Genomic DNA, 26,512 nt, shown 5'->3' on the forward strand with positions numbered 1-26,512 from the left:
CCTCTTGCACTTTGGAGGAATCCTTCCCTCTGTCTCTTTTCTCTTCTCAGCCCTTCAGAGGTCTAACCCTACTACTCCTCAGACAACTGAAGATCTCTAGCCAAGGCAGCTCCCCGTATGGTATGGAGGTCTGAGGTGAACAGGTCAGACTGCCCATGCCTGACGAGGCAGAGGACCCCTTTCCTGGCCTCTCCCACTCCATTCCCGAGGTCTCCATTCCCAACGTACTCAGCAGTTGGCAGTAGAAGCTCCTCCAGGAATCTGCACACATTGTGGACTAGTTGGGACCCTTTCCTGACACTGGCTCACTCTCAACCACCTTGCTTCTTTCAGCCATCTGCACCACCACCTGCCACCTGGTTTTTCCTTTGTTTTTGCAGATCCAGCCACCATCTTGATCTGTAGGCAAAATAGATTCCTACTTGTCTGAGTGAATCTAACAATTCCATATACAAATTATGATTCAACAAGGATTCCAGCCTATGCCATCAGAGGATTCCCCACCCCCTAAATCCCATGGACCTGGCCACCAGTGAATTTCACTCACATTGCCAGTCAGCATGTTAATAACTACGCAGAACCCCTGATGGACTGACAAGTTTAGGTAGGGACAGCTCACCCCCGCCCCATCCAGCATGAAACAACTGCAGAAGATGAGACCTTTGCCCAAATGCCAAAGATTTGTTGTTGATCTGTCAAGGGAGAACGCAGGGCCACTTTTAGGCAACAGGTTTGAGCAATGGAAACCTGAGAAAGATTTTAAAAAGATTAAAAAAAAAAAAAAAGGCCCCCAGCGAATTCACAGAGCTGAATGCAAATGGGTTCACTAGGCAACCCACCTCAAAATATCCATAAGACCTAGCTGACCAATGGGCTACTTACAACTAGGCACAAGAAGATTCCATACATTCCTATACCTCCTCAGTCTCCCCCTTAATTATACCCCTCCATTACCACTGCCTTATAGCAGACAGTCTCCTTTGCTATCCTGCCTCTGATGTCTTGCAGTGTATTCAATGAACTTCTATCTCCATAAGTAAATAAAGAACTTCCTTAACATGATAAAGGGAATCTATGAAAAACCTGCATCTAATACTATATTTACTGATAAAAGACCAAATACTTTCTCCTTAAGTTCAGGAACAACACAAAGATGACTACTCTTACTCATTCTTTCAACATTATCTTGGAGGTCCTAGCCAGTACAATGTAGTAAAAAAAAAAAAAAAAAAAAAAAAAAAAAGTAATAAATGAGAAGCATCCAGTTTGGAAACAAAGAGTTAAAACCCCCTTTATTTGCATGTAACCTGATATTCTATATAGAAAATTCAATGGAATCTACAAAAGAGCTACTAGAACTATTACATAAATTTAGCATGATTGCAAGAATATAGTATCAATATACAAACATCAATTGTGGAGATATATAATGTTAAACAAGGACAATTCAAAGTAAAAAATTATAATAGCATAAAAATATGAAATACTTAGGGATATATCTGATAAAAATTATGTAAGAGCTATACACTGAAAACTACAAAACCTTTCTGAGAGAAAAAAGACCTGAATAAATGGAGAGATAGACCCTATTCATGGATGGTATGAATTGAATGTTTGTATCCTCCTCAAGTTCATTTGTTGAAATCTAGTCCTCACTGTGATGGTTATTGGAGGCAGGGCCTTTGGGAAGTAATTCAGTCATGAGGATGGAGCCCATATAAATGGGATTAGTGCCCTTAAAAGAAGAGGCCAGAGATCTAGGTAATTCTCTTTCCATCATGTGAGGATACAAGTCCACCATCTGTAAACTGGAAGAGGGCTCTCACCAGAATTCAGCGTACTTGTATCATGATCTTCGACTTCCAAGATCATGAGAAATAAATTTCTGCTGTTTATTAGCCAGCCAGTCTATGGTATTTTGTTGTACCAGTCAATCCAAGATAATGGATTAGAAGGCTCAATATTGTTAAAATGTTGATTTTCCTCTAATTCATCTATAGATGTAATGCAATCCTAATCAAAATCCCAGATACTCTTTTTTTTTTAAGATTTATTTATTTATTTATGATAGAGAGAGAGAGAGAGAGAGAGAGAGAGGGGGGCAGAGACACAGGAGGAGGGAGAAGCAGGCTCCATGCCGGGAGCCCAACGTGGGACTCGATCCCGGGACTCCAGGATCGCGCCCTGGGCCAAAGGCAGGGGCTAAACTGCTGAGCCATCCAGGGATCCCCAAAATCCCAGATACTCTTATAGAAATTGATAACTGCATTCTAAAATTCATATGAAAATGTACAGTATTTAGGATAGTCAAAGCAACTTTTTTTTAAGGAACAAAATTGGGACTATTACTACCTGTTCATTATTTTGAATGCAAGAATGCTTTTACATGGGCAGCCCAGGTGGCTTGGCAGTTTAGCGCCGCCTTCAGCCCAGGGCGTGATCATGGAAAGTGGGGATCGAGTCCCACGTCTGGCTCCCTGCATGGAGCCTGTTTCTCCCTCTGCCTGTGTCTTTGCCTCTCTCTGTCTCTCATGAATAAATAAATAAAATCTTTAAAAAAGAAAAAAAGAATGGTTTTACAAGTCAGGATTTATCAAATTGACACTTTTAAATATTGGCAGTTTATTATATAGAATTTGTACCTCAATAGAGCTGCTTTCTAAAAAAAACTTATGGACAGGAAAATGAGAGTAAATAAATACAATTTAAAAAAAAGAACAAGCTGGAAAAAAACAAAACAAATAGTATATTAGATATTTAATTCACTTATGTCAGTAATTATCTTAAGAATAAAAATACTATTTTAATTAAATAAAATTATTGTATTAAAGAATAAACATTAAAGTGATTATTAAAATATCTTAATTGCTGACAGTGTTTATCATAGCCTTTATCATCTTATTTTACCACACTTTATGGGTAGCCACAAAGAAATATTTGATTTATGAGAACAGTATAAAGAAAAACAATTAAAAACTTTTTTCTCAACACTAAAAGAAAAAAAAAATCCAGGTTAAAAATGGGCAGAGGACCTTCTTAGATATTTTTCCAAAAAAAAAACATATAGAGAGCCAACAGGCACATGAAAATATTCTCAGCATCACTCATCATCAGGGAACTGCAAATAGAAACTACAATTAGGTATCACCTCACACCAGTCAAAATGGCTAGTATCAAAAAGACAAGAAATAACATGTATTGGTGAGGACATGGAGAAAAAGGAACCCTCATGCACTCCTGGTGAGAATGTAAATTGGTGGAACCACTGTGAAAAATAGCATAGGGTTTCCTCAAAAAATTAAAAATAGACATACCATACAATCTAGTAATTCTTTTACTGGGTACTTACCAAAGAAAATGAAAACGCTCATGGAAAGATATATGCACCCCTGTTTTATTGCAGAATTATTACAATAGCCAAGTTATGGAAGCAATCTAAGTGTCCATCAATAGATAAATAGATTAGATAGATTATCTATTAAAAAGATATATATATATATATATATATATATATATATATATAGTTACACATTTATACAATGGAATATTACTCAGCCATAAAAAGAATGGAATCTTGCCATTTGTGATAATATGGTCGGAGCTAGAGGGCATTATGCTAAGTGAAATAAGTTAGAGAAAGACAAATACCATATGATTTCACTTATGTGTAGAATCTAAAAAACAAAACGAACAAATAAAAAAAGAAGAAACAGACCCACAAAGAGAACAAACATGGTTGCCAGAGAGGAGGTGGGTAGGAAGACAAGCAAAATGGGTGAAGGGGAGTGGGAGGTGCAGGTTTTCAGTTATGGAAACCATGGGAATGAAAGGTACTGCATAGAGAGTATATAGTCCATGGTATTGTAATAATGTTGTATGATAACTACATTTGTGGTGAGCGTGGAGGATAGAGTTGTGGAATCACTATGTTGTATGCCTGAAACTAATGTAACACTGTACGTCAACTATACTAAAATAAAAACAAACAAAAGATTTCTTTTATCCTGGCTTGAGCTGAGTTGTAGTTTGAAATTAACCGCTTCACATGGGTTGATTAAGGTTTATGGGGATGGTTGATGGATGGCCTGTGATTTTACATGTAAAATACTACACATTTGTATATTTCTCAGGAGAAGGTCTATAGTTTTTGTCAGTATCTCATGTCTAAAAAAAATAAGAATCTTGATTTGAAGAATGAAAAAACTGAGTGCTGTTCTAAGTGTCTAATTTCTTAATAGTATTTCTCTGAAATTAAATTCTAGCAAACAAGTCAAATGACTTGATCTGTAAATGTGTACATGAGCCTCATCACAGCAGCTTAGAGTAACAAATTACAGGTTATTCCAAGGGTTTGTGTTGTTTAAACTTTGATGAAAGCCCTGTATTTCCTTTAGTTAGATTGTGATTCTCATGATATGGTTCCCACACCAGTAGCTGCAGCATCACCTGCGAATTTACTAGAAATGCAAATTCTCAGGCCCTACCAAATCAGGAAACTCTGATTTGGAGGAGGTAGGGGCCAGCAATCAGTGTTTTTAAAGGAGCTCTCTAAGTTACTCTGATACACACTGAAGTTTGATACCCATTGTATTAAACTATACCTAGAAAACCCCATTCTCTACCACCTGCTTCCAGGCCAAGTTCAGGACAGTTTGTTAAGCAGAAGTGGCTGCAGAAGGGACAGTCTAGTTTGATGGCTTATGTTTTCCATCTCTTTATCCTCCCAGAGCCAAAATTGTTCTCACATGAGTATATCGGGTTGTGCAGCAACACTGAACAACAGTTTAGAGAAAATCAGTGTCTAACTGAAGAAATTTAAAGACACAGCATGAAAGTTCACTCATAAAAATTCTGACCTGGAGGCTTTTCAGAGAAAAGTCTCAGTAAATGCAACAGCCTTGGAACTCCACTTCTTTTGAGGAGGAGAATATTCAGTCTCCCAAACTGACTGAACCTCAGGAACAAAGTTTTGTTTACCCTTTTCTAATTGTGTGGCACCCTCACAAATGTCCTTTAAAGGAGTGTTCAGTATCACACCATTGGCTCTGTTTGCAAAGTAAGTTAAAGAGTTCACTCAGCCTTATGTTCTGAGTACCCAAACGGAGAGGTCTTAGCTATAGCAGCATAAAACTTGAGCTGCCTAAATCTAGCCTCTGAAATGTCAGATGACCATTCTCAGGTCTTTGTTACCTTCTGAAGCTTGATTTGTTGTGACACCTTACTGTTTTGTTGATGAATAATGGCATAGAGCACTTCACAGCAGTTCTCATTAAAGGAGGGCAGCCAAGTGGAATTCATTCTTGGCTCTTAGTAGTTTTCAAATGAGAATTTTATTGCATATTAATGAGCACCAATTGACATTTGTGACTGGTTTTTATGGAAATCATGCGTGTATAATTTGCATAATAGTACCTAAGTGTTTTAGGTAACAATGCAACTCTGAGAAGTTAGTAATGGTTTTAGTATGTTGTTTTTTGATTTTTTTTTTTTGGTGTAATTCCCAGCTCCAGCCCCTGGCAATAGTGTTGGAATATTAACAGATCTCTAGGATTCGTCTGTAAGGGGTCTCTAGGACCTGTCTATAAGGCGGTAATGACTCACTGCTCAGTTTATGTGGTTGTGTCTGTCCTGAGAGCAGAGTCAGCAAAACACATCAGGACAGGGGTCTAAAAGCAGGAGATGCTCCCACTGTAGTGAGAAGGTGTTCTAGCCTTCCTTGAATCAAACCTCCTGCTTCTTCTGAGTTATAGGAATATCTATATGATCCTGAGGATTGTTCCTAGAAATCTAGGACTTCTAAACTCTGTGATGTTTGTAAATATCTCTGGGTCCATTTCAACAAATGTGTATTGTCACCTACTATGTACCAGACATTGTGCTAGGTGCCAGAGCAAGGACATGTTGTTCCCTGCTGCATCCTTAGCTCTTAGCACAGTGACTATTGCATAATAGTTGATCGATCTGTATTTGTTGAATTAATGAACATGTCTTCTACCACTGGGGATATATAATTCATTATTCTTACAGAATCTGATTGTAAATATGGTATAAAGGTCGTTACTTAGAAGATATATTAATGATTCAGGACTTGGAATTCTGTTAGGATATTTAGAGAAACAAGATAAGTAACCTCAGTTATGCATCCTCAAGTCTTCCTTATAAATAACCCTTTTGTATCATGGAAATAAGCCACTATTTATTGATGATCTAGTATGTATTAGTTATATTTGCATACATCCTATACATCATATGATTTAATCATCAGCAAAACCTATGAGGTGTAGATAGTATTATCTTCCTTTCATTGAGGAGGCAGCTAAGAATTGGAGAAGTGACTAGCCTAAGGCACCACAAATAGAAAATGATGTTTCTGAGACTTAAATTCAGCCTCAGTTTTGTCCATTCCAGTGCTACTTATTACTGCCAATGGTCCAAGGATATGTGAAGTGAAACCAAATTCCCAAGTACTGGGATGGGGAGTTGAATTTGCCCAGAGGCCCTGGGATGTGCCCAGTATTCAGTTGACCTACGTTTATAGTAAACTTACTACTTACAACACCTATATCCTGTGGGGGACCCAATCCAATAGCCAGCCTGATTCAATATAATTCTATCAAGTAGCCAGTTAATAGTAAAGGGAGAAATCAGGTTTTAGTAGAGGAAAAGTTGTAAGTAATATGAAACTAAAGATTCAGTAGTATCTTCTATAATGTTGAGTAAAAATGTCCTCCAGATTTCAGAAAGATCACTAAATGTGGGCTGGGAAGCACAGGAGGAAAGAGGCTTTGGGACACAGGAATTAGGAAAGAACGGTGGTATAGTTCAAGAATGTATACAAATCCCAAGGATTCCAAAGCTCTGCTTTCTCTGAAATCCACACCAGACTAAGGGAGTGAATCAAGTCCACTCCCCCTCCTCACTCCCTGCCTATCTCCCAACCCTGCCAAGGGACACCCAGTGATTCCATTCTGCTTTTAAAATCCCCTGAGAGGGATGTGTTTGCACCAGCCATCTCTCCCCTGACCTTTCCTCCAGTGAATCAAGACTCCCTACATAAGCCCTGCCCCAGGGTCCTTTTGGGATGATCATTCAGAAACCAAGTATGTGGAAAACTTAATTGGAGGAACTTCAAAGACTTCAAAAAGAAACTTTCCATCTCTCCCTTTTTTATAAGGCAAATCTGAGGTTCTGAGAAGCAGATTAATTCAATCTTTACACTGCTGGGGAAAAAAACATATAAGTTCTTCCAAAATTTATAATCTCCCAAGAGAATATTCTTTCTTCTTCTGATGTGTTCCTTTTCTCTCTTGGACCTCCTCCACAGGTTTCTAACGACAGCCCTAGAGTTCTTACCCCTATGATCCTGCCTGCTTCCCCAAGTCCAGGCCTTGCCCAGCTGTCCTAAATATGGGAAAGGCCGACCACAACTTCCTTTGAAGGTTTTTAAAGCAGTATAGAGAAGTATTGAACTTGAGAGACCTAGATTTTCTTTGTACACTAGGTGATCCTGAGCCTCTCAACCTCTGAGGGCTACTTCCTCACCCATAAAGTGAAGAGGTTGGACTTCATGATAACTATAAATATTGCGAGGTCTATTTTGCCCCCCTGTCCCCTCCCCCTTGTTCTTTTCCTCCTCTTATATATAATGCTTTTATTTTTCATTGTTTCTTTTTGAAAATAATCTAATGACCTATGTGGGATTTCATCTCTATTATACAAAAGGTAACACACCATATATGTTGTGTTGCATCTTGCTTTAAAAAAAAAAAAAAAAGAATCTGTCCTGGAAATCAGCAGTATATAGATAGCTTCTCATTCTTTTTCAAAAATGGAGATATTCCTCATTTTAAAAAACTAAATATTATACAAAAGCAATAGTATGCTTTTTCTCAGGAGGTGAGGGTACTGGTGGGTGGGAAGAATGATATGGAAAGAATATGCCAAGGTGTTAGTATTTAATTCTGGGTGTTCAGGGTGCCTGGGTGGCTCAGTTGGTTGAGCGTCTTTCTTTGGCTTGGGTCATGATCTCAGGGTCCTCTGTGATCAAGCCCTGCATTGAGCTCCCTGCTCAGCAGGGAGTCTGCTTCTCCATCTCCCTCTGTGTGTGTTCTATCTATCTATCTATCTATCTATCTATCTATCTATCTATCTATCATCTATCTATCTATCTCAAATAAATAAAACCTTTAAAAACATTCTGGGTGTTTGATATTTTCTTCCTTGTACTTTTCTGAGTTTCATAAATATATATGAATTTAAAAGAAATTTTAAATGCAGCTGCACACTAGAACAGCAAAGGAAAACTTTCAGGAATCACTGAAATATGAATATCTAATAGAATTAGATCAAAGAGGGAAAGTTCAGGGAGGATGTTCATGAGAAGATTCTGTAGATGGTGGAGCTGGGCCTAAACAGAGAGCTCTAAACACTCTATGAGGGTTACCTAACATGTGAGAAATTGCTGATGAAAAGGGAAGAAGCAAACCCTCCCAAAACTTTGTTTTCTTAACTGATCATTGTCAGATGACTCTGGATATTCTCTTCAAGAACAGGAGAGAGATTACTATAGAGAACTGTCATAATTTTCACTGTGGAATTAACCTTTGATATTTTTATTTATGTGGCCAACATGGCAACCTCATTTAAAATTGCTTCATTACACCTGTGACATTTCCAAATACTCTTGCCCTGATCTACCTTTTCCTGCATTGTCTTTAACATCTTCAATAGCTAATTTATTTATTGGCTAATTAATTAATACTATTAGCTAATTATTAACACTGATTATTGTTTTGATATCCCCCATTATAATATGAATTCTCTAAAGATAGGCATATTTCTTTTGTGCACCAGTGTATTTCAGATGCCTATAACAGTACCTGTCACATTGTTAGTGTTCAAAAAAGATTAACTGAATGAATATTAGCAACAGAGTTTTGGGGGAAAGGGGATGTGTAAACATAGAGTTCGGCATTAATGTATATGCCACTTTCCTTTTCACATTCATCTCATTGCTTCATGGCCCTGAAAGCCTTTTAGGATTCAGCTTATTGTTGATAATGAAGTCACCAAGTCAACTAGCAATGAGAATATGAACCAAGGCAGTTGTGTTTGAAAAACGAGAGGGTAGAGAGGATATGAGTGTAAAGGAGAATTTGGTATATGTGTATTTTTGCAGTAGGTACATGCTTATAAGCATAGCTTTAAAAAATAACAAAACAGGGCATCCCAGGTGGCTCAACAGTTTAGCGCTGCCGTCAGCCTAGGGCCTGATCCAGGAGACCCAGGATTGAGTCCTGTGTGAGGCTCCTGCATGGAGCCTGCTTCTCCCTCTGCCTGTGTCTCTGCCTCTCTCTCTCTCTCTCCTCTCTGTGTATTTTCATGAATAAATAAATAAAATCTTAAAAACAATAACAAAACACTTTTTTACATTAACCAGTACATTTACCGTTTCCAGCACCTTTCATTCCTTTATACAGATCCAGATTTGCATCTGGATACATAACATTTTTTCTGCTGCCTGAGGAACTTCCTCTAATATTTCTTATAGTACATGTCTCTCAGTTTTTCTTTGTCTCAAAATGTCTTTTTTAAAAAAAAAAAAAAACTTTTCACTGAAACACATTTTCACTGGGTATTATATTCTGGGTTGACTTTATTTTTCTTTCATTACTTTAAGATATCTTTCAGTTCTCTTATGGTTTACATAATTTCAAATTATGTTGTCTTACTGTTATTCCTCTGTACATAATCTAGCTGCAGCTAAGATTTTATCTTTGAGTTTTCACTAATTTCCTTAGAATGTGCATTAGTGTATGTATGCGTATTTTAACATTTATTCTGCTCAGGTTTGGTTGAGCTTCTTGGATCTATAGGTATATACTTTTTAATCAAATACAAACATTTTTTGTCATTTCTTTCAAATACTTTTTTCTATTTCCCCCCTCTCCCACCTTTATTCCCTGGGATCCAATTACATGTATATTAGACCACTTGCTATTCTATAAGTCGCTGAGGCTATGTCCATTTTTATCAATTGTTTTTCTCTCTCTGCTTCATTTTGGATAATTTCTAATGCTTTGCCTTTAACCAGTATTTTATTTTTGTAGTGTCTAATCTGTTGTATTTTTACTTTCAGGATTAATTTTGTATTTTTACTTTCAGGATTAATTTTTATCACTAGAATTCTATTTGGGTCTTTTTTATATTCACTTCTCCCCTAATTTTGCTCATGTTCTGCTTCATTTCTTTGATCATACTTATAATAGTTGTTTTAAGATCCTTGTGTGCTAATTATATCATTTCTGTATTTGTTTTTATAGATTTTTTATTTTTTTAAATATTTATTTATTTTAGAGAGAGAGAGTGGGAGGATGGAGGAGCAGTGGGAGAGGGACAGAGAGAATCTTAAGCAGACTTTTCACTGAACATAGAGCCCAGGATGGAGCTCAGTCTCACAACCCTGAGATCAAGACCTGAGCTGAAATCAAGAGTTAGATCCTTAATCAACTGAGCCATTCAGCCCCAATTGATTTTTTTAATGTATGGTTGTAGATCATATTTTTTATTCTTTGCAAAGAACATGCCCAGTAATTTTTTATTGGATAATGGACATTTTTAATTTTATGTTTTTGAGTGCTGCATCCTGTATTCCTTTTTAAATGGCATTGGGTTGTGTCCTGGAAAACAGTTCAATTTTTTATGGATCAGTCCAGTTTTTTGTTTTTGTTTTTGTGTGTGTGTGTGTGTGATCCTTTTGAGGCTTTCTTTTAAGCCTTATTAGGGCATATCCTCCCAAAAGACTAGAGTCCAGTAGTACCTAGACTAGATTAGCTTCTAGGGTTTAGTTCCACTACTAAGATATGATAGTACTGAGGATTCTATCCAATGTCTTATATAATATGAAGTTTCTCCACTCTGGCTGATGAGAACACAAAGTATTTCCAGCCCTGTGTGAGCTCCAGGAATTGTTCAGCAACTGCCTAGCAGTGGCTGTCTTCCATTTCAAGTAGTTGCCTCTCATTCATGCCTAGTTCAGTACTCAGCAAAAGACTGAGAAGCTACCCTGCAGATTTCCAAAGGCCTCTCTCTCTTTGTATTTCTTTCTTCTTCATTTCTCCGCCTCACAAATTCTATCTGCTTTGACCTCCCCAAACTCCAATCTGTTCTCATTACTTCAGCAAGACTTAGGCTATGTTTGGGTTTCCTTCCTGGGATGTAGCCTAGAAACTGCCTCCAGGCAATAACTTTAGGTCAATTATAATCATTGAAAGAATATTTTTTATATTTTTTTTATATTTCACTGTATGTATGTCAGCCAGTTGTAGGGTCCACCTCATTGTTTTCCAAGTTCTATATCTGCTATCCAGTGTCTGAAAAGGGCAGTTTCATATATTTTGTCTAGTTTCAAATAGTTTACAGTAAGAAGGCAATTCCTCTAGCAGTTAACTCTTCATGAAGCAGAAGTCCCATCAACTGCACAACTTTTTAAAAGACAGTAGTTGTAGAACTAGTTTTTCAATGGCCAGAAATAATGTATAGAAGAATAGAAGGGATTTTATAGAAAGACATGGGGGACCTCTCAAAGTCATGAATCTGTAAAAGACTATCTTGCACTCGAGATGTAGCTAATGCAACGTCTGCTTTCCTGATCGTAATAACTGGACAGGACTGTAATCTGCCAAATAAATTGTAAGCCCCACCCATGTGTGGTCTTGGGTCTGGCCTAGACAGTTTACTTCTGGAGATTTTATGTATGGGGGCAAGGGCAAGGATTGCTCTTGGAGGAATCTAGCAAATCTTTCTTTTTGTGCCTTACGTCCTGTATCTATCTTGTTGTCAAATCCCTCACCATTATCCTATTTGGCACACTATTCCCCACTCAATTTCCCAGTCACTCAACACTTTTTGAAATCATTCAACTCTCCTCTCAGTGACTAAGCCATTCACTGTTTCACCAGATCCTCGTTTCTGAATCTCTAAATGTGTGCTAATGTTGGAGTTGAATGCCAGCTCTATGGCAGTATCGTGGTATATGAGTTCCTACACTAGATATCTATGGACTGAATGGGGACCTAGCTCTCAAAGTTCCATGACAGCGATTTCAGTCTGTCCAAGGGAACCATTGGAATTTATCCCGCAGGAAATTTGTGTTCATATAGACTACCCCATCATGTTCATAGAATCTCCCAAAGATAATTTGAGCTTAAGATTGTTAGCACTTCTAGGATCCAGTGTCAACTAAGGTTTCTCAACTTTAGCATTATTGGCATTTGAAGCTGGATAACTCTATGTTGTTTGGACTATCCTATAAATTGTGGGATGTTTAGCAGCATCTCTGGCCTCTATCTACTGATGTCAGTAGCACCCTGTCTCAGTTTTGATAATCATAATATCCAGACATTGCCAAATATTCTCTGCAAAATTGTTTCCCTTGAAAAATACTGGTATAGAGACATTATTATGTGCCATACTCCAGGGAACTCATAGAAGTTAAGCTCAGGGAACTTAACATGAAGAAACCCATCAGGCCATTTGGTGTCCTCTTAGAAGAGGTCAGTTTTGAGAGTTTTCCCATCTATGGTAGACACTGGATGGACATGGACCTTGGAACGTAAACTCCTATGTTCAAGTGCTGCCTCTGCAAATGTGAATCCAGGTTCTCTACCTCTTTGCTCTTCAATTTCCTTATTTGAAAAGGAGGAATGGGGGAAGCCTGGGTAGCTCAGCATCTGCTTTTGGCTCAGGGTGTGATACTGGTCTGGGGAGTGAGTCCCACATTGGGCTCTCTGTGAGGAGACTGCTTCTCCCTCTGTCTGTGTCTCTGCCTCTCTCTGCGTCTCTCATGAATAAATAAATAAAATATTTAAAAAATAAAGATGAGGAATGGTGTTGTTTACCTTACATGACATTGTTGTATTAAGGATAAGATTTTATACACACACACACACACACACACACACACACTCTGATGTATACTTCTATATGATGTAAGGATAAACTAGTATGAACTTAACAATGGTTCAAATATAGGTATATTTATTTTCCAGTATGATTAAAAGGGCAATATAGGAAAAATAAATATTTCAGCCTATCATGCATAACCTCTCTTTGGCTTATAATTATCATTGTCTGCTAGAAAATTCCATAGGGGATGTCTAAGTTTAAAAAGAGGAAAAGGAAAAAAAGTAGTCTTAGCAGCAATAAAATTTCAACCAAATTAGGATGCAAATAGCCATGTTTGTATATTTAGTTCTTAATTTTGCATTCAGTGATTGGACAGTCTGTACAAGAATTTAAATGTCTTGAAGGGAGATAGTGGCTTTTAGTTCTCTTGGGATTTCATTGTAATGAACCTGGTAAATAATTCAGGAACATATGAGAGGCCAATGAATGGGCAACACCTGGTGCTATATTGTTCATGCCTAAGCATGCAGAATCCAAAGATGGCATTCTATACCTGTCACTATTGTTCTGGCTTAAACACAAGTTCTATGTTCAGTGGCTATTGAAATAATAATAATTGATATTTTTCCTATTTCAATTTTCCTCCAAAATAAAAAAAAAACTTTGCTAAGCTGTTTCAGAAACATAAAACAGAAGTGGCACCCTCCTTTAAGTTCCTATTGGTAAAATTTGCAATCTATTTTCTCTATCGAGGGGTAGATTGCTTTAAAGAATCAGGAACAGGTCTACCTTTTCTGCTGAGGCTAATCTGAGCCATTCTGCATTTCTACTTTTTTTCTGTAAATAGAAATTCTTTTTAGATCACAGTATTTATATTGTAAGTATCTTCTAAGAGAATAACACTGTCCTCTGGCCACCCACTCACTCTAGAAAATTCCTAGAGCTTCGCAATTTCCCTCCCTATTACCTGAGTAAATTCTCCCACTTCTAATAGTCTACAAATGTGAAAACAAACAAAACCTCTTGGCAAAGGGCTTGTGTATCATTCTAGACCCCTGCTGCCTGGACATAGAAGGTTTCTCCACTCACTGAGTGAGCAAGAACTCCAATGACTGAAAGAGATTTCATGCAGACAGCATGGGGCATCCAAGGCCACAGCCACTCAGGAGTAGACACAGCTTAAGCCATGAGTTGCATGGAAAGATCTTGGAAGGACAGGGGATTTTGCAGTAGGGAAAAAAAGAAGATGGACCTCACATGTTTAAACTACAGTTCTTATAGGGCTAGGTCAAAAAAAGGATCTGGAAAGATCTGGAAAGAAACTGTTGAACTTTATAAATGGTTAGATGAGCTTTGTCTTTGTTTTTAAAATGTTTTTATTATAGAGGCTTAAAAATATATTGATTTAAATATATGTTAAGCCATTGTTATATATAATAAAGTACATATATAAAATAAAAATATAACTGTATAATTAAAACATATAAAATAATATTAAACCTCTGCAATAAACCATTTATATGTTAATATATAATATATTACTTTGTATTATATATGTTTTATATATTAATGTGTGTATATATATGTGTGTGCGTGTATGTGTGTGTGTGTGTATATATATATATACACACACACACACAGACATAATTTGTTTGTTAACAGGTTTAATTGCCTTCCTTTCCTTCTGGACCTGTGTGAGAGTACTTGGAGCGGTGACTGCCATCTGGTGGCAAGCCAGAATCATCACTTTGTGTAATCTAATGGTTACTAAGATGCCCACTCTTGACTCACATGGTATGCACTGCCAGCAAGGCACAAGAGGAGCATGGAGGGTGTCTGATGAAGGAGACTAGTGAAATAACCCTTCGCTTCCACCTGAACAAGTTGTTCATCCCAGAATCTGAGCCAAGAGCCAGATCCAAAATGGTGCCTATAAAGAAAAGATTTGAATTGTTCTTGTGCTTTAGTCTAAGATCTGCTGGTTAACAACTAGCAGGTAACCAAGACTGAATAAGTGCACACCAAAAGGGGCACGTGATGACATGGAGCCTGAAATAAACTGTTCCGAATTGTGTGACAGTTTTCCTGGCCAGGAGCTGGATCGGAGTCCTCTTCATAATCTCTGCAGGACAATTGTGAGTGAATAGTCATAGAATGTCAGGGCTCTCAGATATACATGTTGTTCTTATTGTTGTTACTATTAGTGGTGGTGGTACAGTGGTAGTGGTGATGGAGGGGGAGAAGGAGGAAATGAAGAGGAGGAAGAGGGGGAGGAGGGGAAGGAGGAAGAGGAGAAGGAAATGTTCATGCAGGACATATATTTCCCAGCTTTGGGGATGATGGGGCAGTTCATGTTTGATCTATAAAAGAGTCTCATTCCTAATAGCTTCTCTTTATTTTATTCTCAGACCTCTTCCCACTACAGCGGTAAGACCATTTCTTCATTATCTCCTGTCCTCTTGGGTATTGTTTGGACCTTTCTCAGCTGTGGACTTCTTCTAATAGTCTTCTTTCTTGGCTTCACCATTCGCTGCAGGAATAACAGGTAAGCAGCCCCATACCTAGTTTCTCATCCTCATTGGCCTGAATCATGAATCCCAAAGTGTTAGTATCATTTTGACATCATGAGCTAGTAGGTAGTATCAGTAAAGCTTTTCTCCTACTGTGGCACTAACTATGTGAGAAGTTCCCCTGAAATCATCCTGGCCTTGCAGTACAGTTTCCTCTTCAGGAAAAAAAATCTAACCCAGTATTGTGGCAACTACTACAAGAATATCCAAATAGGAGAATGAAGAGTCTCTCCTCATAAAAGAAAGTATGATCCTTCTGAGAAAATTACATATCTGGAGTTTGTTGTTTGTTTAATCAGTTTAAGGATAGACTTTAATGATTCATCAGTTGCATGTAACACCCAGTGCTCATCACAAGTGCCCTCCTAATGCCCATCACCCAGTTACCCCATACCTCCTCCCCACTCCCCTCCAGGAACCCTCAGTTTGTTTCCTAGATTTATGAGTCTCTTATGGTTTTCCTGCTTCTATCTCTGTTTTCATCATAGAAAATGAGGTATTTGTATTAAAAACAGAGAGCATGTAGAGAAATATTCCAAAGCAACATTAGAGTCTGTGGTAAATATGATTGGAACCAGACTAGGTGGGCTAAGGTTTCTGAAAAATAGTGAAGCCCTACTACTTGGCTATTCTGTTAGATAAGTTCTGGCTGGTTAGAAGGTCACTGGCTCATCAGGGTAAGTATCCATGGCTCCCAGGGCTGGCAAAAGAAACTAAATGAATACTTTTTCTGAAGGGAGTTGCAAAATTCCGTCTTCACTGTACTTGGATTCTTCCTTCAGGGCCCACCCTACCTCTCCCACACCAACACTCTTTACCATCATCCTGCCCCTACTGTCCCAGGCTGCAACCTGGGAAGCCCTGCTCCAGCTCTCTCTTTGTGGCTCACAGCTAAATTCTGGATGGAGCCCACATCAGATTTCAACCTCTCAGAGAGGTCAAACTTGTCTAGCCCCACTTCAGCCTTATACTTTGTGATGATCACCTGTGTTCCATTGCCTGGGTTTGGCACTCAGATGAGGGTCAGTTAGTTGAATTTCTCTAGCAGGCATTTTGGGGCACCACTGGCCATTTGAGTCATGGAATACATGGCATTGTTAAATAGCAGTAACTGGATCTGCTGTGTCAACCTCAGCATGGCCATGACGCATGGCACTCAGACCTTAGTATTCCTCTGATGGCTGCCCCAGCCACTTTCCATTCTGCTCCTCAGATTCACTAAGCCTACTCCCATCTCAAGGCCCTTATGTTCTCAATGCCCAACAGTCTTCTCCAGATCTCCCTGTAACTGGTTCCTTCTCATCTTCTAGATCTTGGCTCAAATATCACCTCTTTAGAGAAACCTTCCCTTATCACTGTATCCAGAGGTAGCTTGTCTACAGAATGGCCATTCAGCCCCAGTATCTCATTCCTATATATTATCACCCTGTTTTATTTTCTTCATACCAAGTTTAACTCTCTGATATTATCATATTTATTGATTTGACTGTTTATTGTCTATATATCCCTTCAACATGTATAGCCTGTGAACACAGGACTTTGTCATGTTCATCACTGTCTCCAACATTTAAAACAAACTCTGGAACATAGTAGGTGCTCAATAAATATATTTTCAGTGACCCTGGGAGGAAGGATGATAGCTACTGCTAAGAGAATGACTGGGAAAATCATGCATTTCAAAGTTAGAGAACTATGGAGTACAGTCTTTTCAGCTATAACACATTTCTCTATTACTATAGTACATATTAATACCCAATTGGCAAGTAAGAAAATAACATCATTGGTTCGTATGTAATTTTCCCCCAGCAGATCAGTAGTTTAAAGCATTCAGGGGCAAGCCTTCCTACAATTAAAGAAGGAATGCTTAAGCTAAGAATATTGTATTACCAATAACTGCATAAATAGTAGTTGGTTTAATGGCTTTAAGAACAGGTATAGGGATCCCTGGGTGGCGCAGCGGTTTGGCGCCTGCCTTTGGCCCAGGGCGCGATCCTAGAGACCCGGGATTGAGTCCCACGTCGGGCTCCCGGTGCATGGAGCCTGCTTCTCCCTCTGCCTGTGTCTCTGCCTCTCTCTCTCTCTGTGTGACTATCATAAATAAAATAAATAAATAAATAAAAATTAAAAAAAAAAAGAACAGGTATACTTCCTATGTTATGAAGCTGTGTGATGAGCTGTAGGAGTAGATGGAGAAGTAGAGAAGATATTTCCCGTGTGTTTAAAAACAATTGATTGTTGAATGTCCTCAAGTACCTATGCCTTGTAGATTAAAGGTTGCAAAAATCAATTGTGATCTGCATACAAATGGTGGTAATTGACATTTGCTGAGTGCTAGTATTTTGATTGGATAATCATTATTTTTATTAGTATTTTGGTTACAAAGTTAAATATGTTTCAACTGTTATGGCCCCATACTATTTCCCCATAACCCATTATTTTTATACACAATTTTGTAGAATGCACGGTTTTTAAAGCATTTATATATCCTGTTAAAGTAGGAACACTTGTAAACAGTGTTATAGTAGAAACACCTATATTTTTTTCATTCCATTGAAGATTTTGATGCCTGTCTTGCTTGCAGTGGGAGCATGACTTGGCATAAAGAATAAAATAAGAGGCACTGTGAATAAAAACACATTTTGCAATTAAGTAGCTTACAAGTTCAGACAAGGAAAGATAAAATAGCCCAGTTTCAAAATGCTTTCCTAAATAATAAGATTTGTTCAAAGGTGCAGCAACACAGTTGCTTCATTTCATTCAGTTCTTTGGTCTCTCAATTTGTGAGTGTGAGTGAGTGTGTGTGTGTGTGTGTGTGTGTGTGTAGTGCCAGAGGAAGAAAAATACTTTAATAAGACATAAATATTATAGTAATGTTCCAGTTCAGTTGTAGATACTACATTTTTGATAAAAATTTTAGATGTAGGGTGCCTGGGTGGTTCAGTGGTTGAGTGTCTGCCTTCGGCTCAAGTTGTGATCCCAGGTCCTGGGATCAAGCCCCGCATTGGGCTCCTCACAGGGAGCCTGCTTCTCCTTCTGCCTGTGCCTTGCCTCTCTCTGTATGTCTCTCATTAATAAATTTTAAAAATATTAAAATAAAAACTTTTAATGTAGTCTACAAGAGAAAATTAGTAAAGATATAGAAGACTTGAACAGCACTGTCAACCAACTTGACCTAATTGACATTTATATAATCCTACACCCAACACCAACAGAATACACATTCTCTTCAAGTACACATGGAACATTTACCAAGATAGATCATATTCTGGGTCATAGAAAAAGTCTTATTAAATTTAAAAGCATTCAATTCATACAGAGTATGTTCCCTGACTACAATAGAATTAAATTAGAAATCCATAACAGAACTCTGGAAAATTTTGAAAATATTTGGCAACGAAATAGAACACTTTAAAATAACTCATGGTCAAAGAAAAAGTCAAAAGAGAAACTAGAAAGTATTTTCAAATGAATGAAAATGAAAATATAACATGTCAAAATTTGTTGGATGCCATTAAAGCAGTACTTATGGGGAAATGATGGCACTAAACTCCATATTAGAAAAGGAGAAAGATCTACTTTATGAAACAACAAAAAAGAGCAAGTGAGTCCCAAAAATAAGCAGAAGAAAGGAAATAATAAAGATGAAAGTGGAAACTGTTGAAATAGAACAACAACAACAACAACATCAGGAAAAAAACATGAAACCAAAGCTTTTTATGAAGATCAATAAAATTGACCAACCTCTACTTCAAATGATTAGGAGGGGAAGAGAATATATAATTACCTAAATAACAAAGGAGAGGTGACATTACCCAAGATTCCACAGATACTAGAAAGATACTAAGGTAATGTTAAGAACAACTGTGGCAGGCAGTCTCTAACATTTCTGCATTAATTCCAACCTCCTGATAGTCACACTCTTGTGAAATCCCCTCTCTTTGAATATGGGCTGGACTTACTGACTTGCTTATGTGATATCACTTTCTGGATAAGGTTGCAAAAAAGACTGTGTCTTCCTTCTTGGATCTCTCTCACTCTTTAACTTGCTCACTCTGAGGGAGGCCACCTCCTTGTTGTGAGCTACCCTGTGGAGAGGCCCACATAGCAAGCAACTGATTTCTAGTCTACATCCCTCAAGAACTAAGGCTTACTAACAGGCATATCAATGAACCTGAAAACAGGTCTTCTGAGGCTGCTAACAGCAATGAGCATGGAAGCAGATTTTACTCCAATTGAGCTTTGGAAAATCGCAGCAATGGATGGCCCCTTGACTGCATCCTTGTGTGAGATCCTGAGCTAGAGGCACCCAGCTAATCTGTGCCCATATTGTTGAAGAAATGTTACCAGTTTTACAGAACATCTTCTGAAACACTGAAAATAATGGAGCATTCCCTAATTCATTCTATGAGGACAGCATTACCCTGATATCAAAACCTAATAAAGACATTAGACATAATACCCCTCATGATCATAGGTCTAAAATTCTAAACAAGATTTCAACCAGTTGAGTCCATCCAAATACCAAAAGGATAATACATCATGACAAAGTGAGTTTTATCCCAGGAATGAAAGATTGAATTGATATCCAAATATCAGTCATATAATTCATCATATTTACCAACTTAAAACAATGATCATCTTTCTAGAGAGAGAAAGATTTTGACAAGATTCAACATCCATTCCTGATAAGGTCTCAACAGACTAGAAATAAAAGAGAACTTCTTCAACCCAGAAAGTACATCTATGAAAAAAACTATAGCTAACATCATTTTTTTAATGGTAAAAGACTGACTGCTTTCCCATTAAGATCAGAAACAAGATAAGGTGTCCATTCTCACCACTTTTATTGAACAGTGGAGATTTTAGCCAGTGCAATAAGATAAGAAAAAGAAATAGAAGGCACCTGGTTTAGAAAGGAAGAATTAAAATGGCTTTACCCTCTATTAACCTTATTGTGTATGTAGAAAATTCAGTAGAATCTATTTTTTAAAGAACTACTAGAACTAATAAATGAGTTTAGAAAGGTTGGAGTATACAAGATCAAGGAACAAAACCTAGCTGTATTTCTAAATACTAAAAACAGACAATTGAAAAGTGAAATTAAATGCAGTGCCATTTACCATAGCATCAAAAATATGAATATTTAGGGATAAATATAATAATGCAAAATACTTATACACTAAAGACTACAAAATGTTGCTAATCTAAAAAATACTGTGAAATACTTATATGTTTAAAACTATAAAACTGCTGAGAGAAGTTAAATCCTAAAAATAAATAAATAAATAAATACTAAATAAATGGAGAATTACTGTGTTCATGGGTTGGAAGAGTCAATATTGCTAATTCTCTCTTAATTGATCTGCAGACTAAGCCCAATTACCATCACAATCCTAGCTGGCATTTTTTAAAAGATTTATTTATTTGAGAGAAAGAGAGTAGAAAAAGCAGGGGAGCAGCAAAGGGAGAGGGAGAACCAGACTCCCCACTGAGCAGGGAGCCCCACATGAAGCTTGATCCCAAGACCTTGAGATCCTGACCTGAGCTGAAGGCAGATGCTTAACCAACTGAGCCACCCAGGCACCCCAGCTTTTTTTTTATATAAATTGGCAAGCTAGTTCTAAAATTCATACAGAAATATGAAGGACCTAGAATAGCCAAAACAACTCTAAAAAAGAATACTAAAGTTGGAGGATTAGGACCACCTGATTTTAAGACTTATTTTAAATCTATAGTAATGAAAGTGGTTTGGTATTAGATACAAATACACATAGGGCATCTGGGTGGCTCAGTCAGTTAAGATCCAACTCTTCATTTCAGCTCAGGTCCTGATCTCATGGTGGTGAGATCGAGCCCCATATTGGGCTCTGTGCTTAGTGGGGAGTCTACTTCTCTCTTCTCTTTGCTCCTCCCCCACTTGCACACACACACTCTCTCTAAAATAAATCTTTTTTTTTTTTAAAAAAAGGAAATAGACATATATATCAACAGAACAGAATAGCATTCAGAAATAAACCTACCTGTGGTGCCTGGGTGGCTCAGTGGTTGAGTGTCTGCCTTTAGCTGAGGTCATGATCCCAGGGTCCTGGGATCAAGTCCTGCATCAGCTTCCTCGCAGGGAGCCTGCTTCTCCCTTTGCCTATGTCTCTGCCTCTCTCTTTGTGTCTCTCATGAATAAATAAATAAATAAAATCTTTATAAATAATAAATAAACCTACTTGTATAAGGGAAGCTGCTTTTCAACAAATGTGCAAAAGGAGGTCAGTGGAGAAGGGACAGACAATCTTTTAAACAAATAGTATGGGGATCCCTGAGTGGCGCAGCAGTTTAGCGCTTGCCTTTGGCCCAGGGCGCGATCCTGGAGATCCGGGATTGAATCCCACATCGGGCTTCCGGTGCATGGAGCCTGCTTCTCCCTCTGCCTGTGTCTCTGCCTCTCTCTCTCTCTGTGTGACTATCATAAATAAAAATTTAAAAAAATTTAAACAAATAGTGTGGCACAATTGGATATCCACATGCAAATATGAACTTTGATCTACATCTTACACCACTTTCAGAAATTAACTCAAAATGGATCATAGATCTGAGAAAGCTAAAACTAAAATTTCTCAAAGAATCTATAAGGAAAATGTTGTGACCTTGGAATAAGATATCTTAGACATAACACTAAGAGCACAAACCATAAAAGAAAAGAGTGATAAATTGGACTTAATAAAAATTTAAAACCTCTTCTAAAGAAAATATTGAGAAAATGGGGATCCCTGGGTGGCTTGGTGGTTTCGCGCCTGCCTTTGGCCCAGGGCACAATCCTGGAGTCCCGGGATCGAGTCCCACGTCGGGCTCCCAGCATGGAGCCTGCTTCTCCCTCTGCCTGTGTCTCTGCCTCTCTCTCTCTCTCTCTCCATGTCTATCATAAATAAATAAAAATAAATCTTTAAAAAAAAGAAAATATCGAGAAAATGAAGAGAGAGACTAGAAGAAAATATTTGCAAATTATGTATCTGATAAAGAACTTATATCCAGAATACATAAAGAATATTGAGAATTCAGTAATAAAACTATCCAATTTTTAAAAAGAGAAAGATTTGAAGAGACACTTCAACAGAATACATACATATGGATGGCAAATGAGCATATGAAAAGAGGTTCAACACCATTAGTCATTAGGGAAATGCAAATTATTTTAAAGATTTTATTTATTTATTTGACAGAGAGAAAGAACATGAGCAGAGGAGTGGGGCAGAGGGAGAGGGAGAAGCAGACTCCCTGCAGAGCAGAGAGCTGGATGGACATGGGGCTCAATCCCAGAACCCCAAGATCATAACCTGAGCCGAAGGCAGGTGCTTAACAGACTGAGCTACCCAGGCACCCCTAAGAGATGCAAATGTAAACTACAATTAAATGCCACTATACACTATTACAATGGCTACAGTTTTTAAAAACTGACTAAGCCAAGTATTGGTATACATTGCTGGTGGGACTGCAATATGGTACAACCACTTTAGAAAACAGTCTGGCAGTTTCTTTAAAAGTTCAACACACACCCCTACCCTATGATCCAACCATTCTGCCCTTTGGCTTTTACTCAAGAAAAAATAAAACTATGTGTCTGTACAAGGATTTGTACATCAATGTTCATATCAGCTTTATTTTAATAGCCAAAGATTGGAAATGGAAGAAATATCCATCAACAGGTGAATGGATAAACAAATTAGGTATATCCATATAATAAAATACTACTCAGCATGAAAAAGAATGAATTATTGATACTTGGTACATCATGGGTGAATCTCAAAGTAATTATGCTGAGTAAAAGAAGCCAGGCAGAAAAAGTTGCATAGCATAGAATTCCAATTATACAAAATTCTAGAAAATTAAACTAATCTGTTATTAACTAATCTGTAGTGACAGAAATCAAATAAATGGTTGCCTGAAGGTGGGGGAGTGGCAGGAAGGAGGGATTACAAAGGGACGTGTGGAAACTTTTGGAGGTGATGGATATGTTCATTACCTTGATTGTGGTGTTTCATAGATATTTACATATATCAAAACTTACCAAATCATGTACATTAATTATGCACAGTTTATTGTGTGGCAGTTATATTCAATAAAGCTATTTCAAAATGTAGTCTACAAACATTCTTATTTTTCTGAGAAGGTTCTCATGAAGGAAAAAAAAGTATACTATATCTCGTGTCCTTCTTCAAAGGGCCCTGCTAAGTGACCTAAAATCTATCTGATAACTGTACTAGATATTAATGACAATTATGGGAGAATGCATTTTTTTTTTCTAGATTCCCCTTACAGTTTAATAATCACTTAGCTTGGAGGAAGTAGATATTTCAGGCCCAAAGGCTCTCCTAGTACTTCTTATGTAATTTATAAAATAAGGGCAATGTCATAAGTTCTATATGAAACTAAACTTGTTCAATTAGACTTTTATTCCAAGAGCTTATCTCACTGTCCTTTGTGATAATGAATATAGATATTAGTTTTTATATACATATTGTTATTTCTCAGAATTGAAAGTGGCATTTGCACAATAACCCCCAGTATCTTGGATTTTACTGACTGGGAAATCAAGAAATTTTGAGTAATAAGAAATGTGCAGGGATGAGATTTTGCTGTACTTGCAGGTTAACAAGTTAACCCATTACTGTCTTGTAGATGCTAGCAAAAGACGTGAGACTCAGGCTTTGTGACAAAATACTTTATTATTCATGGCAAAAGCAGTAGTCAGAGCTTCATGTTGCATTTGTGCTGGTTCTATGCCCCCAAGTCCCATGAGGACGATGCAGGGCCCTTAATGGAGGCATGAATACATAGGGAGCTGTCATTAAAGGAGAGGAACCTGAACCTGAGGAATTCTCTATTTTTACAGTGAGTCATAACAAGCCTGATCTTTGTCTGGGGAGAGAGGTTACCTCAGTAAATATTTGCTGAGCTGCACACCTACTGTGCTCAGGATTTTGTGTAAAATGTAATTTAAGTATTCCTGGGAGCTTCAGATGCATCGCCCGGGTGGAAAAATATGAGCAAATCAAAAAAATACATTCTGTTTTTTAAAAATAGCTTTTCAAAAAATAATGACTTGATGCTGGGATAGCTATGCTCTTTCCGTATTGATTGTTTCAGGTCTCTCCTTTTTGTGGTTTGAGTAATTGGAGCTGAAAGAAAGGTGATGGGGAAGAAAGGACAGCAGTTGGCATCTTTTTGGATATGAGGAAGTTTGCACTCATATTGTGCTCTACAAAGATTTTTGGTATCTTCTCTGTAATCTTTAGTTTGATGGCTATTGGCCAAGAAAAAAGATCCAGTCAGTATAAAAACCACTCGTATAGCTGATTTAGGGATAGGGTTGCAGAGCCTGGGACTGAATTGAGGCAGTGACAGAAGCAGATCTTTCAAGAACTTACCCAAAAAGAAAGCTAAGGTTTATAGTCGGGGGAAAAAAAAAAAAAAAAAAACAACCTCCTATCCATCATCAAAGGATTGAGCATAGAGCCAAAAGTGGTATATCATGAGGCCAGAAGCCACTGGCATTCAGGAATGGTGCTGGAAAAGAGGTGAGAAGCAGAAATAAGGTGACAAGATAGATCTAGGATTAGGAACCCAGATGCGGTTTTCTTGGGTACTGGCTGGGAGATGGAATAGGGGTCCTCAGCAAGAAGTTAATGAGGCAGCATCAGTCTTAACGGATAGGACTGTTTTTTACACAGCCCTCTGATGCTGTTTGTCCATCCTATAGTCAGGCCTAAATCACTATGACCGCTAGATGAAATTGATACATACCCCTTTGCATATCCACTGTTACAGTTAAGCATGTCACTGACCCATCACAGCTCACTGGATTGGAAAGAAGAAAGCACTGTCTCCCTTAGCAGATAATGAGCTCCTTGAGTTTAGGACCACGTCTTATTAATCTCTGTATCTCCATTGTGCCTAGACTATACTCCATGTTTCCTGAATAAACAAATTAAGTGAACTAGAATATAGACTATGACAATAAAGGTAATTTCTTAGAAGATGGATGTTTTCATCCTTTAACTTTAATATGGTAGCAATTTTATATAAAATTGTGCCATAGGTAAGCAATTGCTTTCCATTGTTCTTTTCTCTCCCTCATAGTGGTTGTTCTCTGCAGGAGCCCAAGAAATGACATCCAGAGCCTCAGTTTCCCATTACTCCTGTCTGTGGCCTTTTACTCTAAATTATCCTTTCAGTCTTATCATACCATTAAAATCTGTTTGCTTTTGATACTCTATTGGCCAGAGAGTGATGTATTTTTAGAAGGCCTTCTCATAATTAAGTTCTTAAAAATGTGCCTCTTATTTTAACAAATATTTATTGAATTAGTCAACAATCTGTCGGGTACTGTTCTTGGTGTTGAGATTGCATCAAAGAGCAAAGTAGCCAGAAAATCTCTTCCCTTGTGGACCTTGCTTTCCTACAGAGGTGACCAGGCAATAAACAAAATCAACTGTCAAATATATGGAATATATTTGCAGGAAAGAAAAGTAAAACAGGGAAAGTGAATGGGAATATCAGAGTGCTGGCTGCTATTTTGGAGTTTGGTCAGGGAAGAACTCACTGAGAAGGTAATATCAAAAGGCATAAAAAACAAGTCATGGGGACACCTGAGTGGCTCAGTAGCTGAGCATCTGCCTTCCTCTCAGGGCGTGATCCCAGGGTCCTGGGATCAAGTCCCACAGCAGGTTCCCCATGGGGAGCCTACTTCTCCCTCTGCCTATGTCTCTGCCTCTCTCTCTGTGTCTCTCATAAATAAATAAATAAAATCTTAAAAAAAAAAAAAAAAGAAACAAACAAGTCATGAAATGAAAACCATTCCAGAATGATTTTTTGGAATGGCATTCCAGAATGGCAGAAAGAACAGAATACTCAAGGTCCATGAGGGAGGAATGAGGACTAATGGGGCTGGAACTGAGTAAATGAGGCAGAAAGTAGAAAAAGATGAGGACAGAGAGTTAAGGGGAAAGAGGGAAGATCATGTAAGGCCTTATAGGTCAATGTAATGA

General features: G+C 37.8%; 1 protein-coding gene across 3 annotated transcripts in view; it reads left to right on the forward strand.

Moving 5' to 3' along the window:
* The window catches only part of GPR156 (G protein-coupled receptor 156), an 84,101-nt gene that overhangs the window by 15,447 nt on the left and 42,142 nt on the right, over positions 1-26,512 (forward strand). Inside the window, exons 1-3 of one of the 3 annotated variants that reach the window (XM_041774014.1) lie at positions 527-604; positions 14,569-15,041; positions 15,315-15,451. In XM_041774014.1, coding sequence (XP_041629948.1) covers positions 14,949-15,041; positions 15,315-15,451 — 230 coding nt within the window. In that variant the 5' untranslated portion in view covers positions 527-604; positions 14,569-14,948. Of the gene's footprint in view, positions 1-526; positions 605-14,568; positions 15,042-15,314; positions 15,452-26,512 lie in introns of those variants that run through there. The other 2 variants (XM_041774030.1, XM_041774020.1) reach the window with 2 other exon arrangements.

This window comes from Vulpes lagopus, chromosome 1, assembly GCF_018345385.1.
Source record: "Vulpes lagopus strain Blue_001 chromosome 1, ASM1834538v1, whole genome shotgun sequence".
Classification (NCBI taxonomy): domain Eukaryota; kingdom Metazoa; phylum Chordata; class Mammalia; order Carnivora; family Canidae; genus Vulpes; species Vulpes lagopus.